The sequence below is a fragment of the Mixophyes fleayi genome, chromosome 5 (genome assembly GCF_038048845.1).
Source record: "Mixophyes fleayi isolate aMixFle1 chromosome 5, aMixFle1.hap1, whole genome shotgun sequence".
Lineage (NCBI taxonomy): Eukaryota > Metazoa > Chordata > Amphibia > Anura > Limnodynastidae > Mixophyes > Mixophyes fleayi.
Window position 1 is genome coordinate 183985564 of NC_134406.1, and position 25643 is coordinate 184011206.

Below are 25643 nucleotides of genomic sequence, written 5' to 3' on the forward strand. Positions count from 1 at the left end.
GAGGGTGGGCACGGATGACAGGTTGAGAGTCACTGAGGGGAGCGGAGAGAGGAGACAGAGGGCAGAGGGACTGAGAGGAGGTGAGCTGAGTAGCTGGAGAGCGCAGTTAAAAGTGATGGAAACAGGAGGTAGGAGAGCCCTGCTCAAAGGAGCGAACAATCTAAAGGGAGGGGAAGACAGACAGACACATGGATGAGACGGAGAGACGGGAGAATCAATCTTTATTGCAATACTATATTTCCCTTATTTGCTTCTCTCTATATACTAACCATATGAATTATGGAGTGATTTAAACTTGAAGATAACCAACAAGAAAACAGAGTACTAACAGAAGGGATCTCTCCAACGCATCCCCTCTCATCCAGACTCTCTCCGAACAACCAAATTATTACACACATACTAAACTATCATCTATGGAGGATAACTCAGGGCAAAGACATTGACATTGAATTCTTGTGTGTGGTTTTTTTTTTTTTTTTTACTATATGTTATGTTTACTACCTTCCATTTTGTTGATCATAACTGCTTCCGTACTCATCATTACACTCTAAACATCATCATTACAGCTTGTTGAATTAGAGAAGAACTCTCCACTACAGATACATTCCCTATCCAGCTGCCAACTCCATTTCCTTTTGTGCCTTTACCCTACTTTTTATGTATGTTCCTCTTAGAAAAATAGTGTATGCCCAATTAAACTATATTATTCATAAATTGGGATACCCCCCAATAAAAATAGGTTTCTGTGCTGGATCATATAAAGCAGCGAGAATATACTCATGTATAATTACTATATTATCTTCACCGATTTATCACCCACACTAAATTTAAATGCCTAAACAATTAGATATTATAGATCCAGGATTGATGTAAGTGTTTATGGAGGGACTCTGCTCAGGGAACGATGAGGAAGGCGGTGGAGTAGTGATTGAGAAGCTTACAGAGTGACCTGACGTACAGTTAGTTCAGAGGTTTCTAATCTGGTTTGGAAGATCAGATCTAGTGTGTGACCACTTTTGTGGGTAACAAAGGTAACTAGCTTTGTCAGGCCTAGGGCACTCATTATGCTGAAAAGGTTTTGTGAGCTTTTGAAGAACCCATACATTGAATCTCCCCAAGATAAGCCATCTTTGCTGCTCCAAGACTAGACCTGTAGTGTTCAGCAATTTCATATCCGTATATATACGCATTTCTATAGGGATGGTAGATGAGAACGACTTTATACTAAAACATATAGAACCAAGTGAATCAAAATTGAAAACTTGTTTTTTCCTGATGCTTTAATATGTTGTAAAACAGATTGCCACTACAACTCTACTATGGTCCTGCATTGAGCAGTGGGCCCCCAAATAATTGGTTTGGACAGACTCTTAAAATATGGACTGTATTTTGTGTAACCAGGTCCTCATTCTACATGCTAGATTTGATGCTTAGATAAGTTCAGCAATGGTAGCTTTTTTTGGAAACCGTCATTGCAGTCCACAGTCTGTTTTCATGATTGCAGATCTTGCTAAGGAGTTTCATATATTAACAGCAATTTTTTGAACATTTCGCTGCATGGCTCCCTCACTTTTTAATGTCTGACATTCCCACCATCATCTTGGGTGATTTCAACATCCCTATTGCTAATCCATATTCCAATGCTGCTTCAAAACTACTCTCTATAACCTCCCCGCTTGACCTTTCCCAGTGAATCAAATCTGCTACCCATCAGGATGACCACTGTCTTGATCTTGTTTTCTCTAGAATATGCTCAGTTTCTAATTTCCTTAACACTCCATTCCCCCTCTCGGATCATCACCTTATTAGTTACTCACTCCCAGTTCTTTAACCTCCCTGCTGTCAAACTCTCCCAAGCCTTCTCATACTTGCAGGAATATTAAACATTCTCGAGAGAATTGCCTACACTCGCCTCACATGTTTCCTTTCTGCAAGCAACCTATTGGATCCTCTTCAATCAGGCTTTCGTTCTCAACACCCCACAGAGACTGCGCTGACCAAAGTTGTCAATGATTTGATCACAGTAAAAACTAAAAACCATTACTCTCTTCTAATTCTCCTGATTCTCTCTGCTGCATTTGACACTGTTGATCACTCTCTCCTCATACAGACGCTACAATCCCTAGGTCTTCAAGACACTGTCCTGTCCTAGTTCTCATCCTACCTTTCTGTTCGTTCTTTCAGTGTTAATTTCTCTGAAAAAACTTCCACTCTGCTTCCTTTATCAGTTGGAGTACCACATGGTTTAGTCCTTGGTCCCTCTATTCTCTATCTACACCACTTCTCTTGCAAAACTAATAAGCTCCTTTGGATTTTGGTGTCATCTCTATGCGGGTGATAAACAAATGTATCTATCCTCTCCTGTTCTGTCACCATCTGTGTTGTCTCGCGTTTCTGACTATCTTTCTGCCATTTCATCTTGGATGTCCTTTGCCAACTCAAACTCAATCTTTCAAAAACAGAATTAATAATATTCCCACCCAACAATAGAAACTTCCTTCCTGACATTTCTATTTCTGTTGCCAACATGACCATAAATTCCAACACCAAAGCTCGCTGCCTAGGTGCAATCCTTGGCTCGCAATTATCCTTTGTTCCACACATCAACTCTATATTTACATCATGCTGTCTAAATCTAAAAATCATTTTCAGAATACGTACATATCTCACACAAGACACTGCAAAAGCTTTAATTCATGCAATCATCATCTCCCGCATTGACTGTTGTAATTCCCTCCTTACTGGTCTTCCCAAAATCAGACTCAAGCCCCCTCCGAACTATTTTGCATGCAGCAACTAGATTGTTTTTCCTTGCAAATAATTTATTGTCTGCTGAGTCATTCTGTCAGTCTCTACATTGGTTGCCTGTTTTTCAACTAATCCAATATAAAATTCTTCTACTAACATACAAGGCCATCAACAATATTGCACCAACATACATCTCCTCACTTGTCTCAAAATATCTCCCAATTCGGCACCTCCGTTCTGCACAAGATCTGCGTCTCTCTTCCACTCTCATCACTTCTTCCCTTTCTTGGTTACAGGACTTTTTTTCTGGCTGCATCCACTTTATGGAACTCCCTCCCTCACACCACAAGACTTTCCTGTAGTCTTCAAACCTTCAAGTGTTCTCTGAAAACCCACCTCTTCAGACATGCTTATAATATTCCTGTACCATCCTCTTAATCTCCCTAGGTTACTCTATTACCACCCTCTACACAGCTAACACAAGACTACAACCCTCTGACTAACATAGTTGTGTGACTGAGCATACAGCCCACTTAATTCTTTGTAATCTCTGCGTTCTAGCTGGACAAATATTCAATATGATTTAGCACTTACCCTTGTGTATCAAACCATTGTCCCATAGATTGTAAGCTTGCGAGCAGGGCCTTCTTACCTCTACATATGTATGTATTACCCAGTATTGTTTTATTACTGTTTGTTTCCAATTGTAAAGCGCTATTGAATCTGCTGGTGCTATATAAATGTTGATGAAGATGATAACCATGCCTGAATCTCCAACTGCTTATTTTAGCATAAGTATCATTATTCCATTGCTGTGGTACCCAGCATAAACATTTACATTTAGGTAAATTGTACTGATTATTTTTGAGTGGAGTCAACGTTTAACTACATGTAGGTGAGTTATAATTCTCGCGATTGTCTTCGAACTAGCGATAAATGTAGTGCACTTGATATTTTAGGAATGACCTTTTTGTAATGAGAGCTTTGATTCATTGAGATGCTGTTCACTTCTGCAGTATAAAGTCTGTCTCTTTATCCATTTTAGAGAAGGTGCACACTTGCTCTGAATGTATTCATGTTGGTTGTTGGAGATGTAATTTAGACACATCTGTTCAAATATGCATTTGAGATCAAGTTTGTGCCAGTTCTAATAATACGGCAGGGGTTTTGACGGGTATTATATCCCTAAAGTACACACCAGATGGCATTTATTAGAGGGTGAAAAGAAATGAAGTTAAGGATGCTGAGCATTTTGTCTTCAGTCACTCTTCTTTTAGCTATGAAACAATGATAGGAATATGTGTTAATTGAAGCCTGTAGGAGACGTTGGTTGAATTGGAATGGTGTGCTAAAGTAATACTGGAAGCTCTTGCCTTGTTTATGTGTGATTCTCTTAGGATTGTTTATACCACAGAGCAGCTAATGTATCACTAGTGGGATAAATGTAGGACTTATGAACTAACATGTTTCTTTTTCTATCCACTCATAGTATAAAGTAATTATAGCCATATTGTTCATGTTGTAAGTAGTGTTTTCTTACCTGAGGAAGGAGATGCATACTTCAAAAGCTAGTTTTGGAAAATAACCATTGTCCAATTAGAAACTTAAATACTACATTGCACAACTTTGTACATTCCTCCAAATGTGCTCTTAACTGTTATTTCATATTCAGTATTAACCTGACCATCACAGATACTTTGGTTCTAATGCATACCAATTCCAACATACATTTTTTTCGGCTGATCAAACTCGTGCAAGAAGCAAATTCCATAAAACAAACAAAATAAATACATCAAACTAATTGGTGTTTTTATGAGATTGAATTAAATGGAAGGGCATACAGGCCATCAAAAAAGTATACTATGTGTAGGCCCATGGAACAGGCTGGGTACAGCTATAAAAGCTTAAAAATTATGTGCAAAGGCAAGGGCCAGACCTAGTTACTACTTATAGGACATAGTGAAAGATCATCAGAAAGAAAATAAGAATAGTAAATAAATACCACAATGAAGGATAATCTGGCTAATGTTATCCAATAATCAGTGCTTTGATGGAGGAAACACACCATGTTCAAAAATTCTCCAAGCTAACCACATTTGACTGTCCCCAGTGCTTCTCCTACAGCTACTAAGCCTAGGAGTAAAGACAACGTATGAGCATGAAAGGCATAACTTCACCAATTAGAATATTTCCCCATACTGAGTGGGCATGGACCCAATACGTGCTGTAGTCACTGAAAGCTTACAGCTTTCCATGACCTCATGCACGTGTCGCAGTAAGACCCATAATAAATGAAACATTTCTTTAGCATGAACATCTGCAGCCATCAGTTTTACACACTCGTCTCAATCTTTGCTGCTTTTGATCCAATCCTGTAAATTGGACAGCATTTTTGTTGTTTGTCCTCTCCTGTATAATTATGTCCAGGTATACGTTGTATCTAGTAAAAAAATCTCTCTCCTTATTTTCAGGCCAGTTTTACACTTGCATGTTTGCAGTTATTAATAATGTAGCAGAATTAATGCCATATGCACTTATTCTGCATGACTAAGGGATCAGAAACAAAACTTACATTGTTTCGATTAGGATTGTGTGTACTACAGAATTTTTTTGTTTTGCTTTTTTACAAAATTCAGCTGAATCTTCATTTCCTTACTGTTTTCGTTACCATATTTATTATTGTGGAGCTATTTATATTTATAGAAAAATGTTGTCCTTGGTATGTTTTTAACCACAGCCAAGTAACCTTTATGATTTTTGCAGTAACATTGCAGTTATAATCTATTAAACATAAACTGCTAGTCAGCTAATAGAGGTGAGTAAACGAAACTCAACCCTGAAATTTGCCCCTCTCTGATAAGTATTTTTTGACTTATAATTTACTGAAATAGTACTTCTCATTTTAAACGTATATATAAATATTTACCAAATAAAAGCATAACTTAGACAATAGTTTGTAATGGTTTTTTTTTTTGTAATTCTGATACATTTCTCTTTTTAAAGATATATAAAAATAATTTGAAGCACAAAATGATTATAATGACATTTCAGATTTTTTATGTATAAATCACTGCAAATTTTATACTATCTTGGACCTGTTTTATTATGGACAGACTAATATTTAATTTTACTTTAGCAATGCCAGCAAAATGTAAACTATTACCTGTATTAATATATTTTCCTTCCCACCATTTCTGCTGCAATCCACACTTTCTTCCAGCTAAGAAATAGGAGTCAGCATAACTTCTGTATAGTCTGTGTGACTGTCACTAATTTCATCATAAGTCTTTGCATAAAAAAGCTTCACGAGCTTCTGCACCTAAGAAATACCTTTAAAGTTGTATTTTTTTCTTTGAAAGTCAATGCAATGTTGTAATTAATAAGCAAACAAGAGGATGAGAGCAAGCACTGGGATGTAGATGAACTCCAGGAAAAACTGCTGTTTATCCTTTTGTCTGCCACTGGGTGACATGCAGGGCTTGGCATACACTAGATTGATGGCCCAGAGCTTCTGATTCTTTTAAGTCACCTTATTTTCGTGTGCCATCCATTATAAATCCAGCAACTCCTCGGCCATTCCTCCACTTCTCCGTGGCAGAGACCACCCCACAATGTAGTTGCATCAGCCATGTCAGGTCCTAGGGAATCACATCTTTTAAACGGTTAATTCATATACTGTGTATATGCATAAAACATATTTATAAGTATTTTACAGTTTCTAAATAAGTTTTCAATTTTTCCTTTAAGGGCATACTCATTAATAAACAAATGTTGAACATGATCCATTTCAACCCTTATCGCAAAGATAAGGATTGAAATATTGTATTTATTAAAAATCTTAACTGGCAACAGCAGTAACTAAAAACTTATTTTCTTGCAAAGACCTGTCTCCTATGTCCTCTATGGTGACTATCGCAAAGTGGTCACCCTTACGATAGTGACCGCAGGGGAGAGCAGTAAGCTGCAATGAGGGATCCCCCCATATGCTTCAATGGCTAACGGGCACAAGTTAAATGGTGCAAAATAGCAGAACCCATTGAAACCTATGGGGAATGCTTTTGCATTCAAAGTGACAGGGAAACAGCAGATATATCTGCTGTGTTGCCCTAGTTATAAATTAAGAGGATACTTTAATATGCGGCTATCCCGCGAGAACTGCTGTTTTCAGGGGGATTTCAGTGAAAACTGTTTACTAAATAGGCCCCTTAGTCTGTGGAAGTGAAAATGGTATTTATTAAAAGAGGTTCTGGTGTGAAGATTTAGATCTTCCACCACAAAGATACATACTTGCCTTTCTTTTTTTAAAAAAATCAATGAAAAATAACTTTTTTTTATAAAGCATTTTTTCACTGATCAATATTTTTTTTTAAAAAAAATTATTTTCTTTTATTTGCGTGTTCTATTTACATATTTTTAACAAATATTTTATTAAAATATTATCAAAAATGTTTGTACAATTTATGTTTTTTTTAACTAAAAGCATCTCTAAAACGGCAGGTCTTGTGGGGTGTTCCCAGCATGCAGTACCTACCAAAATTGGTCCAATGAAGGACAACCGGTAAACTGGCGACAGGGTCATGGGTGCCGAATGCTCAATGATGCTCGCAGGGAGTGAAGACTATTCCATCTAGTCCAATTTCACAGAAGAGCTAGTCAGGGTCAAACGCAGTATTTGTAGAGAGGGGTTTCCATGCCACGTTGCCAGTGGGCGAGTGGCTATAATTTTAGACAGTGCTTGGCTGCTATTTAACTCTTCCTATCCCCATCATATACACAGGCAATGCTGCGTGCACTACTGTTAGTTTCACGCAGCTCTCCCTTTTTGAGCAGAGCAGTGTGAAGTGGGACATACCTCCCAACTGTCCCTACAGTCAGGACAAAGTCCTGACTGAGTGTGTCAGAACTCAGAACAGTTGGCAGACTGTCCTGCTCTCTCCTACTTGTTCTTGCTGCTCTCAATACTTGTTGCTGGTGCTTGTATCCGAAGCTCAGTTGTTGCTTGTCTGGATCCTAGAATGTTGGGTCCCTGTTTGGAAAAAGGACAGGTACATGATATAGAAATCCCAGCAATGAGTGAACACAGTATGCTTCGCTCCCCCCATAGCAGCCCGATATTTAATCAAAAGCACCCACGTTTAATAATTAAGCCTCCCAGCAACCACCCCCGGACAGTAAATTAATGTCATTCACCTTTAATAAAAAGATCAATTTCCCCCCAATCAACCCCAAATTAAATTAATAGTATTTCCATATAATAAATAAACTTATTTTCTCCCAAGCATTAAATAATTAGCATTCACTTTTAAGAAATAATAATCCTTTTCCCCAAACTCAGCAGCACATTCAATTAATAGCGCCCAAACCACCCCAGCATTAAATGAACAGTCCCATCATCCCACCCTTAACAGATCCACCATAACCCCACTATTAAATTAAACATCCCCAACCTTAACCACACCAATAAATCAAAAGCTCCCACTCTCAACCTACTATGAAATTAATATTCCACACCACCTCGCAACTTACAGGACTTCAAGGATCTGCCGTCAACTAAAATATATATATATATATATATATATATATATATATCTATATATATATATATATATATATATGGGCATGGTTATAGTTATCACAGTACAGTACTAAAACAAAATTAATGGCCAAGTGCATAACCCTTCAGAAGGCAGATTATGAACATGACCTCTCCCAATAAACACATACATTACTCATAACCCCGCCCACAAATTCACTTACCTTGTCGTTACTCTTCTTTCTTCCTCCACTGCTCTGCCTTCTTGAATCGGTGACTTCCGTTCATTGACTGGGTGTGTGCCACTTGGCAATGAGGTCACCGTGCCTTGCCCTCCCAGCCTGTGAGTAACTGGGAGCCACTGCATCACAGGATCATCGTAAATAACTAAAAATTAAAAAAAGACAGGCAAATCCTGGTGGGCCCTTTAGTCAGTGTGTCCTTTCCCATGTTAAACTTTGTTGCTTTAGATCATACATTAATTCAATGCTGTCAAACACAAAGTAGTGTGATTCTCCAATTCATGTAATAAATCAACACCAATGTAGAATAGGTTTCAGGGGCGCACAGAGGATTGTCGGGGGGGTGGGGGGGGGGGGTTTGGGGGGGGGGGGGTTTCCCCCCCAACCCCCCCCAAAAAAAAAGCAACCCGAGAGAGAGAGCTGCTGCGCATGCGCAGCAGCTCCGTTTCGTCAGCTCTGTCCTATACAGCAGCCGCGGTGCTGTCTAAGAAGCGTCCGCGGCGGTGCTGTATACACTACAGCGCCGCGGCTGCTGTATAGGACAGTGGCCACTTAGTTAGCGCAGGGGGGGGGGGTTTCTAGAGACTCAGAAACCCCCCTGCGTGCGCCACTGGGTTTCCCTTTCTTTCTACAACATTAAGTTTTGCTATTTATTGAGTTAAAATTATGCCAAAGTTGCTGCATTCTCCACTCCTCTGCTGCTATCAGTGATGTATATATTTAAAAACAGAGAGGAAAAAAAACCTATTCCATTATCTGCTGAATGAAAACAGATTAATAAAGGCATTTTTGCAGGGATGCATATGGTACAATAAACCTTTTTTTATGTGTTCCACGCCAAGTTACCATTTCTGTACAAATGCTAATATTTAGATCACTAGGACCTTTCCATAAATATATAATTACTATAATATAGAATTGAAGATGTTGATATTTAAACTATATAGATATGTGTATTAAATCAATTAGAAGTTTATTTGTATTACTTTTAATTACATGTAGGGAATCAAGATGCAGACAAATTACATTTAATGACAGGAAACAGATGGCATAAATGACACTGCCCAAACGAACTTACAGTATAAGTAGTGGGCTGTGTGCAGGGGCAAATACAGGATTTCTAGAAGGGTTTTATCAAATGATTGCATATTTACCATGTATCGTGGCAGTATTAGTACCGACACAATAGTTTCTGCATCTTTTAAGTGGAAATTAGCTTGATGCATAGACCCCATAGAGAGAAGCGCTACCTCTAGCAAATATATTGCATTTTGCGAGAGATGCTGTTTTCTCTCCTTAATAAATAGTTTTATACCAAATACGCTCACAGCTGTAATTGTAGCTGCAGGTGCAAATATTAAAACTAGTGGGTGAATACTTATGTATAAACTCTATTTTATTGGTCAGTTTTGATCAATTGATGCAAAAAAAAAAATTAACATTTAAAAAATATCAAAAGGTGATATCTTGCCACTGTTTGTGTCTGAGTTACCTTTCAATCTTCAATAGCAAATCAGAAATGTTTAATCTTTCACTAATCTGGACTGGTAATAGCAGGAATAAGTTGTGGTTCATATGATAAAAAGTTGAGGTATAATTTGTAGGATAGTTAATGAAAGCACTTTATTTCTAAAACATAAATGCTGTGGAAATATACACCTGAATGAAAGAAAGTGGCAGACTTCCTTGCTGTGTGGGATCTCACACTGATGTATTTATTTAAAATTTTCATGCCGCTAGCAGATTTAAAAATCTTGTCATTCAGACACAAGGAGACTTAAAAAATGAGCATCTACTGTGCCCTACAGCAAAAACATTCCAAGCTTCTGTAAACCACTGCAAATCAGCTTTCCCTTATAACGGAGATGGAAACTGGTGTGAGGGAAGAGTCAGATGTCTGCATCAGCAGCATCTACTTGTTGGTCCATTTATCCACTGACAACTGACTTTCATTTGTATCTGTGTTAGGATAAGCACAACCAGAAATAATTATATCTGTATAAAAACACTGTCATTTGTTGTTTTTTTTTAAGATTTTTAAATCAATATCATTGTAAAGCATTATTTTAGCTATTTACAACAGTTTTTAAGAAAAGATGAGTATGCACGCCCTGTTTAAAAACAAAAAAGAAACTGGTCTTTTCCTATTCATATCAATCTTCCCATTTATTGCAATAGTGTTTTGGATAGTTATTTAAAACCCCATAGATGGATCTTTTCTCCATGTATGGTAATTTCACCGATTGTGTGCTGTTTGGTGGTTTATTCCCCCCTCCACAAAGGTTTGGAAAACTGTTGAACCATAGGTGGATTTGCCTTTAATAGATTCAAAGATTAAGAAATCGACCATTAAATCACAGAAAAAAGTAATTTTTGTGTCACTAGCTCTACATATTTAGTAAAGTACTATCGAAGTCTGTTTAGTGTTTCAGAGCTTATTTTATACCATAACTTGTAGATAGAGATTTTGGAGATACAATACATTTATCTGAATGTTTCTAAACAGCTGTTCCTGTTAAAAAAAAACAAAAAACAAATGAGGTATCTTGATATTGTATATCAAATTTGAATAATATTAAGGCAAAACTGCCCCCAACATCTGTCAATGGTATAGTTAGATGTGATGTTGACACTTCATGCAATGAAACCATTGCATAGGTGACATTGATTATAGTGCTATTGCTGGTACTTTACCATGCACGGGGCCTGATTACTAAACTGCAATACTTATGGTGTCATACAGTCATTTAAATCGTTTGCATTTTTTTTTTAGCATTCAGCTTTTTCCAACCTGAAGCCAAAGTTTGAAGCCAAATTTTTCAGGGAGGGATTCAATTCCCAGTGATATGGCACGCGCACATTTCTGGTAATTATGGTACAAATCTCCACTAAATTTGAACAGAGATTTCTATGAAATCTAAGCCTCAAATTGTCTCCAGAATGTCCGTGAGACACTTCACAGTTAATTGAATTCCCCCCCTCTGTGCTTAAAAATGCTCTGATTGCCTATAGTAATACAATGGATTACTGGTGTATTATACACTGATGTTATAGGCAAATTTAAAGCAGTGTTGGGCAACAGGCGACATTCACCTGCTGCTCCCGATATCAAGCAGAGAATAGGAGTGAATGGGAGAAGCTGGCTTCCTCATTATGTGACCTTTTCTGCACACTGGAGGGGAGGTCATGCAGCACAGCCAATCAGAGGAGTGGGAGGAATTGTGCATTGTATTCTGGACTACATCCGATCCCTCATTCCTCTGCAGCTCGGATGTGCAGGAAAGTGTGAGGGGAGTTTGAAGAGGTCTGTGGGAAGAAGTGCAGAGTGGCATGGGAGTATGTGGGTACATTTTGAGATGAGTGATGTGAGGTGCCAAAGTTGTTTTGAAATTAAGGGTAATGTGTGGGCCTTTTGGAAGTTGGAGGTCTGCAAATGTATAGTATATCAGGTTGCCCATCACTGATTTAAAGCGCTTATTCAGTGCTTAAGTTGCCCTTTTAACAACCTGTATCTAAAATGCAGTGCAGAGCTCTTGTAACGCTTATACATTGAGTTTAAAATGCATCCTAAGATGTGCCCATGTGACACCATTCTTAGGCTAGTATCAAACATGCACTTTGGACCTCATTTAAAGTTATAAGTAGATCAAATTAGACGGTACACATCTCAGCTCATCTCCTAGCAGTGTAAAAATTAAGCTGTCCAGTACTTGGTTGCTACATGTAAAAGCAGTGAAATATAAAATTACATTTGCTCCCCTTGCATTGAAACATGGTGTATCCAGGTGCATTTCTGTACACTTTAACTCAATTTGGTCCTATCTCTAACTGAAGCCCTTTGTTCAGTGACTTAATTTAGCCTAAAGAAATTTACACTTATTTTCCTGCCCATAGCAGACAGTTTATGGGGCCTATGTATTAATTAACGGGGTATGGCCCCTTTAATTATGATCTGCCATCGCAACGATAATAGATGACATTTCGGATGAATTTATTAAAAAATCCTCCCGGGACAGCACATCAGTTAGGAGGCTATCCCAGCGATGACTTTTCTTACCTTTTAAGCTGCGGTAGTCTGTGTCTCCTCTCTGGTTGCTGGTGATAGTAACTGAAGGGGAGAGCAGGAAAGCTGCCCATAAGGTAGAGTCCGTCAGTTAAAGGGCTTAACCTCTGAAAAGGTAGTCTTTTTGGAGCTTGTTAAATAGCCCCAGACCACAGTCCCCATAATTTTGATGTTAATAATTTCATGCAAAACTTAGCCTTAGGCTTTTTTTTTTTAGATAGCTAGGATACTTCAAAATGCCTAAATCATATGGAAAACCCGTTTCCGCATGGTTTATGGCTTAATAAATAGACCCCTAAGTGTCAAGTTTTTGTCATGCGCATAGATATCAGCTTGCTGAACTGTGCTTCTGTGCCATGAATTGTGTGCTACCTGCTATATGCCCTATATAAGCACCAAGTTCATTAGGCAGTGGGTCTTCACACTAAGGCCCAGGGATTGCAAGCAAACTCGTCTTTCTTGAGCTCATTGACTCATCTAACCCTTCTCCACTTTCACAAATGCATCTCAAGCAGCCCTTGTAGTCAGGAGAAAAGGAGTCATAGGAGACTTTGGTTAAGAATTAAAACCTGGATGTAATTGACAATGACACCTGTTTTGATGTGTTGAAGGGATTGCAGAAGCGTGAGTGGTTGAGATGGAGAGAATATATTTGATCATCTAAGGAACCTACTAATATTTTTACCTAGAAAACATCTGGTACGCAGTTTATTATTATACATCACGTGGGTGTTTAATATACTATATATGGTCCTCCACCTTGGGTACATATGATTTTTTTCACAATAAGGATACCTAAGTAGGTGGTGTGCATGCTCACAAGAAGTGTGATGTATACTATGACCGTACTACTCTATGTTACTCTCTTTTGTCCTGCATTGTCCGATGTGTGATTTATTGGGAGGAACAGCCTAGAAGGAGGGTCTCCCATCTATGATTAAGACGACCTACTAAAACCTTATGGTACGCAGCTTATTACATCCGTCTATATATATATATATACAATTGATAATACACATTGAGGCGCCGTGCCTGTCTTCTGTTGCAATATATATATATATATATATATATATATATATATATATATATCTAAAAAAAATTTAAATAACAGATTATGATCAACTGGAGTATTTCACATAGGCTTCTTTAAAACTAAGAATTTAATTTAATATGTCACATAATCAAATAATGAAAGAGAAAGTGAATTCAACCAGACAAATTTAGAAATGTAGGTTATTGATGTCTGTTAAAGAACTGGTTCATCTAATCTATCCATTTTAATGGTTTAATCTCAAAACAGTCTTGTTTATCCTGAGTATGTTTCCATTTATTTATTGTTGTTTTTCAATCTCATTTGTTGGGAATTTGTACCATTGCATTGCTGCTCTTTCAGTCATTACTGAGTAAAGATGTACAGAATATCCATCAATAAAATCTTGGTTGCGTTAGAGAAAACTAAGCTGCATGAGATTATTTCATGGACAAGTGAGGATAAATATTAATACTTATCAAATTAACAATGTATATGAACAAGTAGATTAGGATAGAAAGAAATTGTGTTATCCATTGGCCCCCAAACCTTGTTAAAATATTTCTCCTTTATCATCGTGTTTTCATAAAGTATCATTCTAATTAAATTGCACAATACAATTTTAGTTCAGTCATGAAGCTGTTGTAATCAGGAAACTAATCCTAAAAGCAGGTGCTTGTGTTATTGTTCTCCTCACAGGTATTGCTAATGCACTGTTTCCTTCACAAACTACTAGTGTATATTTATTAGTGGTGAGGAAGCCATATGAATGCGGTTGCAAGAGCTGAATATATTGTCATTTTACAAAGTAATACCAGGGGACTGTGAGAGCTGTGGAAGGTGTTAATGAATTCCATTTTACCTCCTAGTGCCTCTTCATTTAGCTGCTTCATTGGACGTGGATTTTGTTAAAACTGTTTACCAAAGGAAATGTGTGCTGTAATTACAGCTACATGGAGTGAGTTAAACTATGCCAGATTTCACACTGTATGGAGACATCCCAACAGCTTTTGTATTGTTTTTTCCTACTGATTCAGGCATTTACAAATAGTACCATTTTAGTGGTTGGATTTCTAGCCCAGACTTGTGACAGTTGTAAACATGGGCAAATTGTTCAACATTTAAAACTACCATCTGTCAGTCATACAATTTTATTCATAGTGGAAGTAATGTCTGAATCCAAATTTGAGAGAGGGTGCAAAGTGCCTGGGCTTCCATTGGGGCCCGGAAGTGGCCCCATCCGGGGCTGGTGTAAGTGGCTGCGTGAATCATTTGCTTCCTGTTTGTCCACTTGGTCTCATCCCTGCTTTTGCCAAATTTTGCACATGAACAACAATCTTACATCCAATTTGTTAACTAAAGTATTTTATATGTGCAAATTTAATGGGTGTTAATAAATAGCTCCAGCGAGTAAGAACAATAAAAATAACCTTTTATGTACAGAATAAGAGAAATTATATTTTGCAGTTGGTCACTGTTAAAAAAATAAATTAAAAAAAATAGAGACAAATTCTCCAAAACTTAGTACTGGCACCATTAGCAACTATGGCTCTACCACCACTTTTCACCCTTTGTATGCTACCCTCCTATCTCTTTTGTCATGTCTGTGCTCCCATTCCCCCTCCAACCAGTATGGTATTGTCTTCCCCCTCCTCCATGAACCAATTGCTCAAGTCATCAGCACCATTGGTAACAACTGTTTGTCATATTATACACCAGTAAATGTTATCTGGTTATAGTTACCAGAATGTAAAATTCTTAATGTGGATATGGTAATAACTCCAGGCTTTCAATATTTTTACAAAGTAACTTGTAATTTTTGGAAATGTTTACAAAGTTCATTGCTGTTACCCACTTCTCCCTATACAGCTCCAGAAGGAGCCACGGTCGTCACCAACTCCCATTGTATCCCCAGTGTCTGACAGTGATGCTTGGTCTGCTCCTCCTGTATACTGTGTGCTGGATTGAGCGACCGGGAGAAGATAAGCTGCTTTTGTGTACAGTCTAGGATGCACTGAGCAATTGTCTATGGCAGGGGGAGCCCATTGCGCATGAGACATAGAAACAGAACTAGCAAATGTGATACTAACTCAGAGGACATTTCTGAGCAATGTAACCCCCATTAAGACAAAGTCTGCTTCTTACCTCTTACTGCATCTTGTTATTTCACTTCTTTACTTTCTGTGTCTTTTTTATGTTCTTTCTATTTTTATTTTTTTTATTTTATCTGCGACGTATAACCCACTGTCCCTTTGTAATACATATGGACCCCTCCGGTTTGGTGTGTTTATGTCCACCACCTCTAAGTCTGCAGGGGCTTGATGATCAGCCTTGGTACGAATGGTATGAGAACTACTCACTGGTCACATGGCTGAGAAACAAGCACTTCCTGTGTGAGACATTGGCAAGGCTGGATAATATAACAGGAAGTGGTAACCAGCCAGGTAGAAAATGATTGTTAGGTCATTCCCTGCACCATGACGAACATGACTAAACTCATTCAGATGTGTCCATTTGCAGCGTAAGACACCTGGTGTGAGAAAAGACTGCTGCCTTTGACTCCCAAAAGGCCAAGCATATTCTGAGGTTTGAAAATCAACATTTTAAGCAAAATTCATTCGCAAACTGATACAGGTACAGCATAGTAGTTAGCAGTAATGCCTTACAGCTCTGGGGTTGTGGGTTCGGTTCTGACCAGGGTCCTTTCTGTGTGGAGCTTGGATGTTCTCCCCTTGTTTGCATGTGTTTTCTCTTGGTGTTACAGTTTTCTTCCACACTCCACCCCCCTCCTATTTAAAAAAAAACATACTTGTTGACTTAGAAAACAGACTCTCGGTGTTTGTGTGGTAGGGAATTTAGAATGTAAGCTCAATGGGGCAGGGACTGATGTGTATGATTACATATTCTCTGTATAGTGCTGTGAAATATAATTGCCACTATATAAATAAACAATAATAATACCATTCACCAGATTTTCATGTCCATACATATTTGCCAATTGGTCTGAATTTTGCAGTAGTCCACACAGTTGCTTTTTTGAAGTTTTTTTCCCCTACTTCTTTTATCTGCAATATTACCGGTGTAGTTATGCATTAATTCATCACAAGCATTCCAGAAGCCAAAGCCAGTGGTACAAGGTAACAACTGGTGAGGATACATTTCCTCCTTGTGTGTTTCTCTCTAAATACAGGTTAACAAATGTTACAAGTCTATTTAATGGCTTGCTTTTATTTAATGTTCTTGCTACTGTGGAGCCAGTTAATTCTAGAAGTGCAGAACATAATCAATCCTGGGCAAATCTAATTACTGTTATAAACATAACCTTGTCTCTGCAGAGAAGCAATACATTTTTCTGATTCTAAAATCTGTTTTTCTTACCCAAGATTAAGTGCAACAGATACACATTTCATTGAATCGAGTTGCTCCCATAAACTGTTGCCATAGGAACAGACACTTAACAAGTCTGAGCTGCCAGTACAGTTTGTATTAAAGACTTTCCCTTGCCACTACTATTATAAAAGTAGTTGCGATAACTAGTGAATAACAATAGTGTCCAACTAAGGGTGTTTTTGTTTTCTTGTTTTATCATTCTCTGCGGTGTCACATTATGCATCATACTAATAACTTCCACAGTGTCATCTTTCCCCGCAGTATGTTTTGTGTTTGGAATTTCTGGGAGAAAGAAGACAATGTTGGATATTTCAGCACTATTTTACTTTTATATCCTGACTGCTGCGATTTTATTTATTAGCTCTTCAATGGAACCTGAATACATTTAGAGACTAGACTAATGTATTCTTTCCTTACTCCACTGCTTCCTCTCATCAGCTTCCTGAATATAGATTATTGTTCAAAATGTAATCAAAATGGATCACATTTAGAAGTTGCATTAATGTTAATAGGGTTTATAAAATAGAAGTTTTTAGGATCTGTGTGGCGTGTAAAATGTATGCCCAACATTCTGCTTTCTTCACCTTTAATTCTCATTTTAATATCAGCGTAGCAGGCAACAGCCTGTCACTATAACAGGCCTTTTGGCTTTATCATATGTACAGTATTGTGTACATAAATATAACAGAGACATAAAGTATTGTCTATATAAAACATTATAGTGCAGAAAAATATAGTGTTTCCTGTTGTCCACGTCAGACATAACCTAGTGTAGGTGAATGCAACACCTGCTTACCCTGTGATGTTCAGTATAATTGTGTTAAACAAAAATTGCAAGCAATTAAGTCAGTTGACATTTCTCTTTCTTATACCGCTGCATTCCTGTTTCCACTCTTGAACCACTTTTGTTTTGACATTTTTCTTCTTCTTTCTTACCTCACAGCTATTACGTCATGAGGTATCCTCAAAGTATATGCTGTGACATGATTTCCATTATTGCAGATATAAAAAGACCATACTTTATTGTGAAATCAGTATGACTAACCTGCTGCTCTTTTCTGATTTGATCTTGGGATGATTCCATTCCTAATCATACAATAACCCTTCAAATTTGCTGCTGCATCACGACCTGTGTGTGTGAATCCGGTAACCTGTACAGTGTACCTTCATTATCTATAAGGCTACCGGGTCTGTTTATTAATCATGGCTGTTGTTAGTATCCTTTTTTGCAGCCAGATAGGAGGGATTTTTCTACAATGGCATTTAAGAACAGCATAACAGCTGCTAACACCATTCTCAGATAGGGTTAGCTATAGAGTCCAAGCTCTAAAAAGCTTAGCTATTTGGAGCTTGATGAATTACGAAACTTTGCTGTTCCCATAGAGGACTATATGGACGTCGGTATCTTTAACGCAGAAGATATCTGCAATATCTCCTGCTTTAGCTTATTGATAAATGCTGACAATACTACATTTTGCCATAATCATGTGAAAACAGCCGTCCCTGTGTGAGTTCTGTAAATAAAATGCTGGATATATACGCCCCTATATGTTCATGGGCAGTGCCATTTCTCTCACTTGTCATTACAGATTGCTGCACACTAAAATAGCTCTGACCACATTGACTGTTTTTATGGAGATTTTAGAAAGTCAATGAATTGGGTACAATTTTCAGTTTTAAAAATAAGCCAAGCTGTATACTTGATCTGGCACATTGACTGTGGTAGTGCCATGTCTTTTCTACCATCAGTATTAATTATACCCTGGACTCTATTATAGACCTTTTGTGTTCTAAAATGTTTGTAATGGAAAGGAACAACAGTCATGTCACAAGGAGCCAGCCACTAACAAAATGTCAGTACTGCTGATTGCTTTGTGTAATTACAATATTTTACTGCTTCCATTTCAACAAATGGCTTGTAGCAGATTGCCCTTTGCTTTCATACTGAAACCGCTTGATTGCTTCCATATTACTCTTGAGTTTCATCAGAACTTTCTTGTTATGAAATGTCTTGTTTGCATTGTACATCACATTATTGAAAGGATTATGTCTGATGTATTCAATGCAGACTTCCTTGGCATTTTTATTTAATGATAGAACCATTAGAATTGTAAAGAGTTCATATAACACCTAAAAAGGTCCTTTTAACATAAACCACTGCATGTCAGAAAAAAAAAGAAACCTCAAATTAAAGCAGCAATTCATCTTTTGGCGCCATTAAATGTAGGATATGACAGTACTGTTAATTATAAGCAGTCGTAAAAGAGCAGAGCGATAAAATCATTATTGGCTCCAGACAGCACCTGCACTTGCTGCTCACAGTGGCTGCCCTGGGCCCTCAATAAGTACCAGTGGGACGATTTGTTTTAATTATGTTTCTTATGGCTTGGTTCTTACAGCTTTTATTTAACATCTCAGGTTCATACTGCACTTTTGCTGGTTGAGGAAGCCAAATATTTTAGGACCACTAGAATGACTGTGGGGAGTTGTATATTTCTGAATACAAACACCAGGAATCCATAAGAGTGTGTAATGTCTGCTACTCACAGGTCACCTAATTGGAGGGAAAAAGAGTAGTGGTTTAGTGATGTTTCAGATACGCTGGTCTAAATCCCAGGATCTGTCTAGTCAAGTCACTTTTTGTCTCTATAAGACTAGCTGGAAATTTTTGAGTAAATATAGAAAGCGGTAGAAGTCATCACAAACCTATAAAATGTGACAGCACACTATATTGTTCAGTCTAACTATTATTAGATAGGTTAATTAGACATTAGAAGTTGTGGGAATAATATATAATAAGACTGAGATCTCCAGTAAATCCCAGTGAAATATGTCCAATTCCCCCAGCAGCGAAGTAGTTAATATAACAATAATCATAGGCCTCTGGGAAATTTGTTGTAGAAAACTTGGTTGAATGTCCCCTAGGTTACAGTTTAACACATTTTTACCATCTGTCTTGCAGAGTGCCCGGAATTACAATCGCTACGGACATCATCTGTGGCTTTCCTGGGGAGACAGATGAAGATTTTAAGGAGACTTTAAAACTCGTTGAAGAATACAGATTCCCAAGCCTCTTCATTAATCAGTTTTACCCACGCCCGGGGACTCCAGCTGCTAAAATGATGCAGGTTCCAGCTCATGTGGTAAGCTATTTTATCCCAAATTAAGGTGTGTAGCTCTAAAGGCATTTCCTGGATAATGTTTGTAGAGAGAATGCAGTTTCAGTTGGCAACGAGCTGCTATGTTAAGAGGATCACAATATACACATAGTTCAATACCTGTAGGATACAAGGTGTTCTTTTTTCTTGTTCAATATGAGATGTATTTACACAGTGAAATGCAAATTTGTAAGATGTACTAACTGAAAAGTAAAATAATGTTTTTCCTCCATGTCTATACAGTTCATATGCTTTTCATTGTGCCGTAACCAAATGTGAAAGCATTGCTGCTGCCCAAAAACTACAGCGTGCTAACTTAAAATAGAGATTTTGGCACACAAGTCAGATTCAAAAAGCATTATAACATAATACTGTGCTATTCTTAAGATGGAAGTACGCATTGCAGCTAAAACATTGCGAACTAAACAGGCACTTACAATCAGGGGCGGATCCAGACTTTTGCTATACCCCGGGCTATTTTAGGGGGGTGATTTAGGCCCCGCCCCCTTTCTAATTTCTAAGGCTGCCGGTGGCTGCACAGTGTCACGGTCGTCTGAATTTCTTGATCCGATTCGGGACCCTTGGGACTAGCTGGAGCAGGAGTGAAACAGAACTTAGCAGCCTGGATGAACTTCTTGCTCATGTTCGTACTGATTGTAGAATATAGCAGGGGAATTAGCAGTCTGGAAATGTAGACAGGAACACTGCACTTGTAATGCAGTCAGGAACACTGCACTTGTAATGCAGTCAGGAACACTGCACCTGTAATGCAGTCAGGAACACTGCACCTGTAATGCAGTCAGGAACACTGCACCTGTAATGCAGTCAGGAACACTGCACCTGTAATGCAGTCAGGAACACTGCACCTGTAATGCAGTCAGGAACACTGCACTTGTAATGCAGTCAGGAACACTGCACCTGTAATGCAGTCAGGAACACTGCACCTGTAATGCAGTCAGGAACACTGCACCTGTAATGCAGTCAGGAACACTGCACCTGTAATGCAGTCAGGAACACTGCACTTGTAATGCAGTCAGGAACACTGCACTTGTAATGCAGTCAGGAACACTGCACCTGTAATGCAGTCAGGAACACTGGAGCCAAGAACTATCCTCTGGAGAGAAGTGTGTTGTTCTGGCAATGAACAGATCACAGCAGCAGGTTTAAATAGGATGTCCCAAACAACTATTGGCTGATCAGTTCATGTGATCACAGCTTCTGAATCTGGTTGGTTTGGAATGATCACCTGACTGCATCCAAGATGGCCGCGCCCATGCTGCAGGACAGACAGTATGTGTTTGTTTACAAATGAAGGTGTGGAGAACGGGAATGCTGCAGATGACCAGAAGGGACCCAGGTAGCCGTGATATGACAGCGGCGGATGAGGTAAGTGCGGCTAAGATCCCGATTTGTGACAGTACCCCCTCCCTTACGAGTGGCCACTGGACACTTAGATTGGGGCTTAGTTGGAAACTTGCGGTGAAATTTTTTGATGAGAGATGGAGCGTGAACATCAGAAGCTTTGATCCAGGCCCTCTCTTCTGGACCATAGCCTTTCCAGTCGACTAGATATTGTAAGGTTTTATGTCGAAACCGAGAGTCCAAGATCTCTTTAATTTCATATTCGTCACCATGTTCAGTCTGCACTTCAGGAGAAACCAGTTTGGGTGTATAAAACCGATTTAGCACCAGTGGTTTCAAGAGAGAGATATGGAAGGTGTTGGGTACCCTGAGGTAAGATGGTAGATGTAATTTGTAGGACACTGGATTGATGACTCGGGAGATGTTAAACGGTCCAATAAAGCGAGGAGCGAATTTCATAGATGGAACTCTGAGGCGTAGATTGCGAGTAGACAGCCAGACTCTGTCTCCGGGTTTCAAGCTTGGAATGGCTCGTCGCTTTTTGTCGGCCTGAATTTTGTAGCGTTGGGACGCTTTAAGTAGAGATTCCCGTACCTGGCGCCAGTGGCCTGAAAAATTCTTTAGGAAAACTTCAGAGGCAGGTACTGAGGCTGTAGGAAGGTGGAGTAAACAAGGGTACCCTGGGGTGTAGGCCATAGACCGTATGAAATGGAGTGGAAGCAGAGGATTCGTGATAATGATTATTATGAGCAAATTCTGCCCAAGGAAGCAGATCTACCCAGTCGTCTTGAGAAGAGGATATGTACAAACGGAGAAACGTTTCTAGGTCTTGATTAACTCTTTCTGTTTGCCCGTTGGATTGGGGATGATAGGCCGAAGAGAAGTTTAGTTTGATCTGTAGTGCTTGGCACAAGGATCTCCAGAATTTCGCCACAAACTGAACTCCTCTATCTGAGACGATTTCTTCAGGACACCCATGCAAACGGAAGATCTCCTTTATAAATTGCTGAGCCAGGATAGGTGCTGATGGGAGTCCACGGAGAGGAACAAAATGCGCCATTTTAGAGAATCGGTCAACGATGACCCAGATGGTATTGAAATTATTAGAATTGGGCAAATCGGAAACAAAGTCCATAGAAATATGGGTCCAGGGTTTGGTGGGAATAGGCAGAGGCAAAAGTTGACCAGCTGAAGATTGTCTTGAACTTTTATGTTGGGCACAGCTGCCACATGCGGAAACAAATTGCTGAACATCCTGATGAAGCGTAGGCCACCAGTAGCTTCTCAATATGAAAGATTGAGTTTTGCGGATGCCAGCATGACCGGCAAATCTGGAACAATGTGCCCATTGGAGCAATTTTTTCCGCAGATTCTCAGGAACAAAAGTTTTCCCCTGGGGAGGTGTATTGTCGGGTCTACTGACTGCGATGCTGAGTGGGCTGATAATAGGCCGTGGATCCACAGTGATGGAATCTTCTTCTTTTACCATAGAACGTGACAGAGCATCGGCCTTGCGATTTTTGGAACCGGGACGGAAGGTGACATGGATATCAAATCGAGAAAAGAATAGTGCCCATCGGGCCTGACGTGGATTCATGCACTGTGCAGTTTTAAGGTAGAGCAGATTCTTGTGATCCGTGTATATTGTGACAGGATAACGAGCTCCCTCAAGTAAATGTCTCCACTCTTCAAGCGCCAATTTGATGGCAAGCAGCTCTTTGTCCCCTATGGCATAATTTCGTTCAGCTGGTAAAAATTTTCGGGAGAAGAACCCGCAGGGATGCCATTGCTCATCAGCTGGTTTTTGGGAGAGAACTGCCCCTACTCCGACAGATGAGGCATCAACTTCCAAGTAGAATGGACAGGTTAAATCTGGTTGCCTCAGTATGGGAGCAGAAATAAATGCTTGTTTCAGAAGTTGAAAAGCAGATTGGGCTTCTTCAGACCACTTGGCAGGATTAGCTCCTTTTTTGGTGAGGGCGGTGAGTGGTGCTACTACAGTAGAGTAGCCACGAATAAATTTTCGATAGTAGTTAGCATATCCCAGAAATCGCTGTACTGCCTTTAGTGTAGATGGTTGAGGCCAGTTAAGAATAGCTTGCACCTTTTCTGGGTCCATACGGAGACCGGTGCCCGAGATGATATACCCCAAGAATGGAATGGATTCAACTTCGAAGGTGCATTTTTCAAGCTTGCAATACAGTTTATTCCTTCTGAGACGGCTGAGGACCTCTTTAACATGTCTGCGATGGGACTGGATATCAGAGGAGAAAACGAGGATATCGTCCAAATATACCACAATAGTATGGTACAGTAAGTCCCGAAAGATTTCGTTTATGAAATTCTGAAAAACCGCTGGGGCATTGCTCAGACCGAATGGCATGACAAGATATTCGTAGTGCCCATCCCTGGTGTTAAAGGCGGTTTTCCATTCATCGCCACGCCTGATACGGATCAAATTGTAGGCCCCGCGGAGATCCAACTTCGTAAATATTTGCGCACCTTTGACTCTGTCAAATAACTCTGTGATGAGGGGCAGAGGATACCGGTTCTTGATGGTAATGTCGTTGAGACCTCGGTAATTGATGCAGGGACGTAATCCACCATCTTTTTTTTTTACAAAAAAGAACCCGGCTCCTGCCGGTGAAGAGGATGGGCGAATAAAGCCCCTTCCCAAGTTCTCTTTTACATATTCAGACATAGATTTTGTCTCAGGGATAGAAAGAGGGTAGACTCTGCCACGCGGTGGGGTTTTACCCGGAACAAGATCAATGGGACAGTCCCAATCCCGATGAGGTGGTAGAGTTTCAGCGGCCTGCTTACTGAAAACGTCTGTGAACTCTTGGTAGGCAGAAGGAACTGGCAAAACTTCCTTATCAGAGGTGGAGCAATGTGGAAGAACACGTTGTAAACAGGACCCGAAACAAGTTGGAGCCCACGCCAGGATTTGTGGAGTCGACCAGTCAATATGGGGGTTATGCGTTTGAAGCCATGGAAACCCGAGAACCACAGGGCTAGTGGCTTCTGGGAAAAAGGTAAGAGACTCGGAATGCAGAACTCCTATTTGGAGCGTCACTGGAGAAGTCTGATGCGTAATGGTACCCCCTGGAATACGGCTACCGTCAACCGCAGAGAGAAAGATGGTCACTGGAATTTTCTCTAGTGGAATGGCTAGTTCAGCAGCTAATCTGGCAGACATGAAATTCCCAGCTGCTCCAGAATTCAGCAGGGCTGAAATGTATTGGGAGCCTTGAGCGTGTTTCAGAGTGACTGGGATAATACAGTCCTTGCCTTGTGGGGAGCGAAGAGCCACTCCTAGGCTCACTTCCTCATTGTCAGCTAGGAGGTTGTGTTTACCCGGCTTACGAGGACAATGATGTAACAGATGTCCGGAACTGGCACAGTATAAGCAAAGTTTCTCTCTAACTCGCCGTTCTCGCTCGGTGGGTAAAAGACGTGCTTTGCCTAATTGAATGGGTCCTTCAGGGAAAGGAGACGGTACACGGACCCGTTGAATAGGGTGGAACTTGGGGTGTTTCAGCTTCCTCTTTTCTAGAGTTCTTTCTCTGAACCGAAGATCAACCCGATTGCAGGTGGTAATCAATTGGTCTAGCGTTGTAGGCAAGTCCCGAGACGCTAATACATCCTTAATGTGGTCAGACAGGCCCTGCCAGAAAACCGCAACAAGAGCATCGTTATTCCAAGATAGTTCAGAGGAAAGTGTTTGAAATTGAACGGCATATTGGCCCACAGACTGCTGCCCTTGCCGAAGGCGCAGAATATCTAAAGCAGCTGACGTTGTTCTTCCAGGCTCATCGAATATTCTGCGGAAGGTAGACAGGAAGCTATCAATGTCAAATAAAATTGGGTCAGATTTTTCCCAGAGCGGTGATGCCCATGCCAGAGCTTGCCCTGATAGTAGCGAAACAATATAAGCAGTTTTGGTACGTGCAGTGGGGAAATTTCCGGGTTGTAATTCAAAGTGTATACTACACTGGTTGAGAAACCCGCAGCAATTCTTCGGATCGCCATCGTATTTAGCTGGCGTGGGAAGATGGAGTCTGGATGAAGTAAGTAGTGAAGCAGGTATTACTGGCTCAGGCGGAGTATGGGATGG

General features: G+C 39.6%; 1 protein-coding gene across 1 annotated transcript in view; it reads left to right on the forward strand.

Annotated features, from left to right (window-relative positions):
- The window catches only part of CDKAL1 (CDKAL1 threonylcarbamoyladenosine tRNA methylthiotransferase), a 731528-nt gene that overhangs the window by 504760 nt on the left and 201125 nt on the right, over positions 1-25643 (forward strand). Inside the window, exon 12 of the mRNA XM_075213134.1 lies at positions 19969-20149. Coding sequence (XP_075069235.1) covers positions 19969-20149 — 181 coding nt within the window. The remainder of the gene's footprint in view (positions 1-19968; positions 20150-25643) is intronic.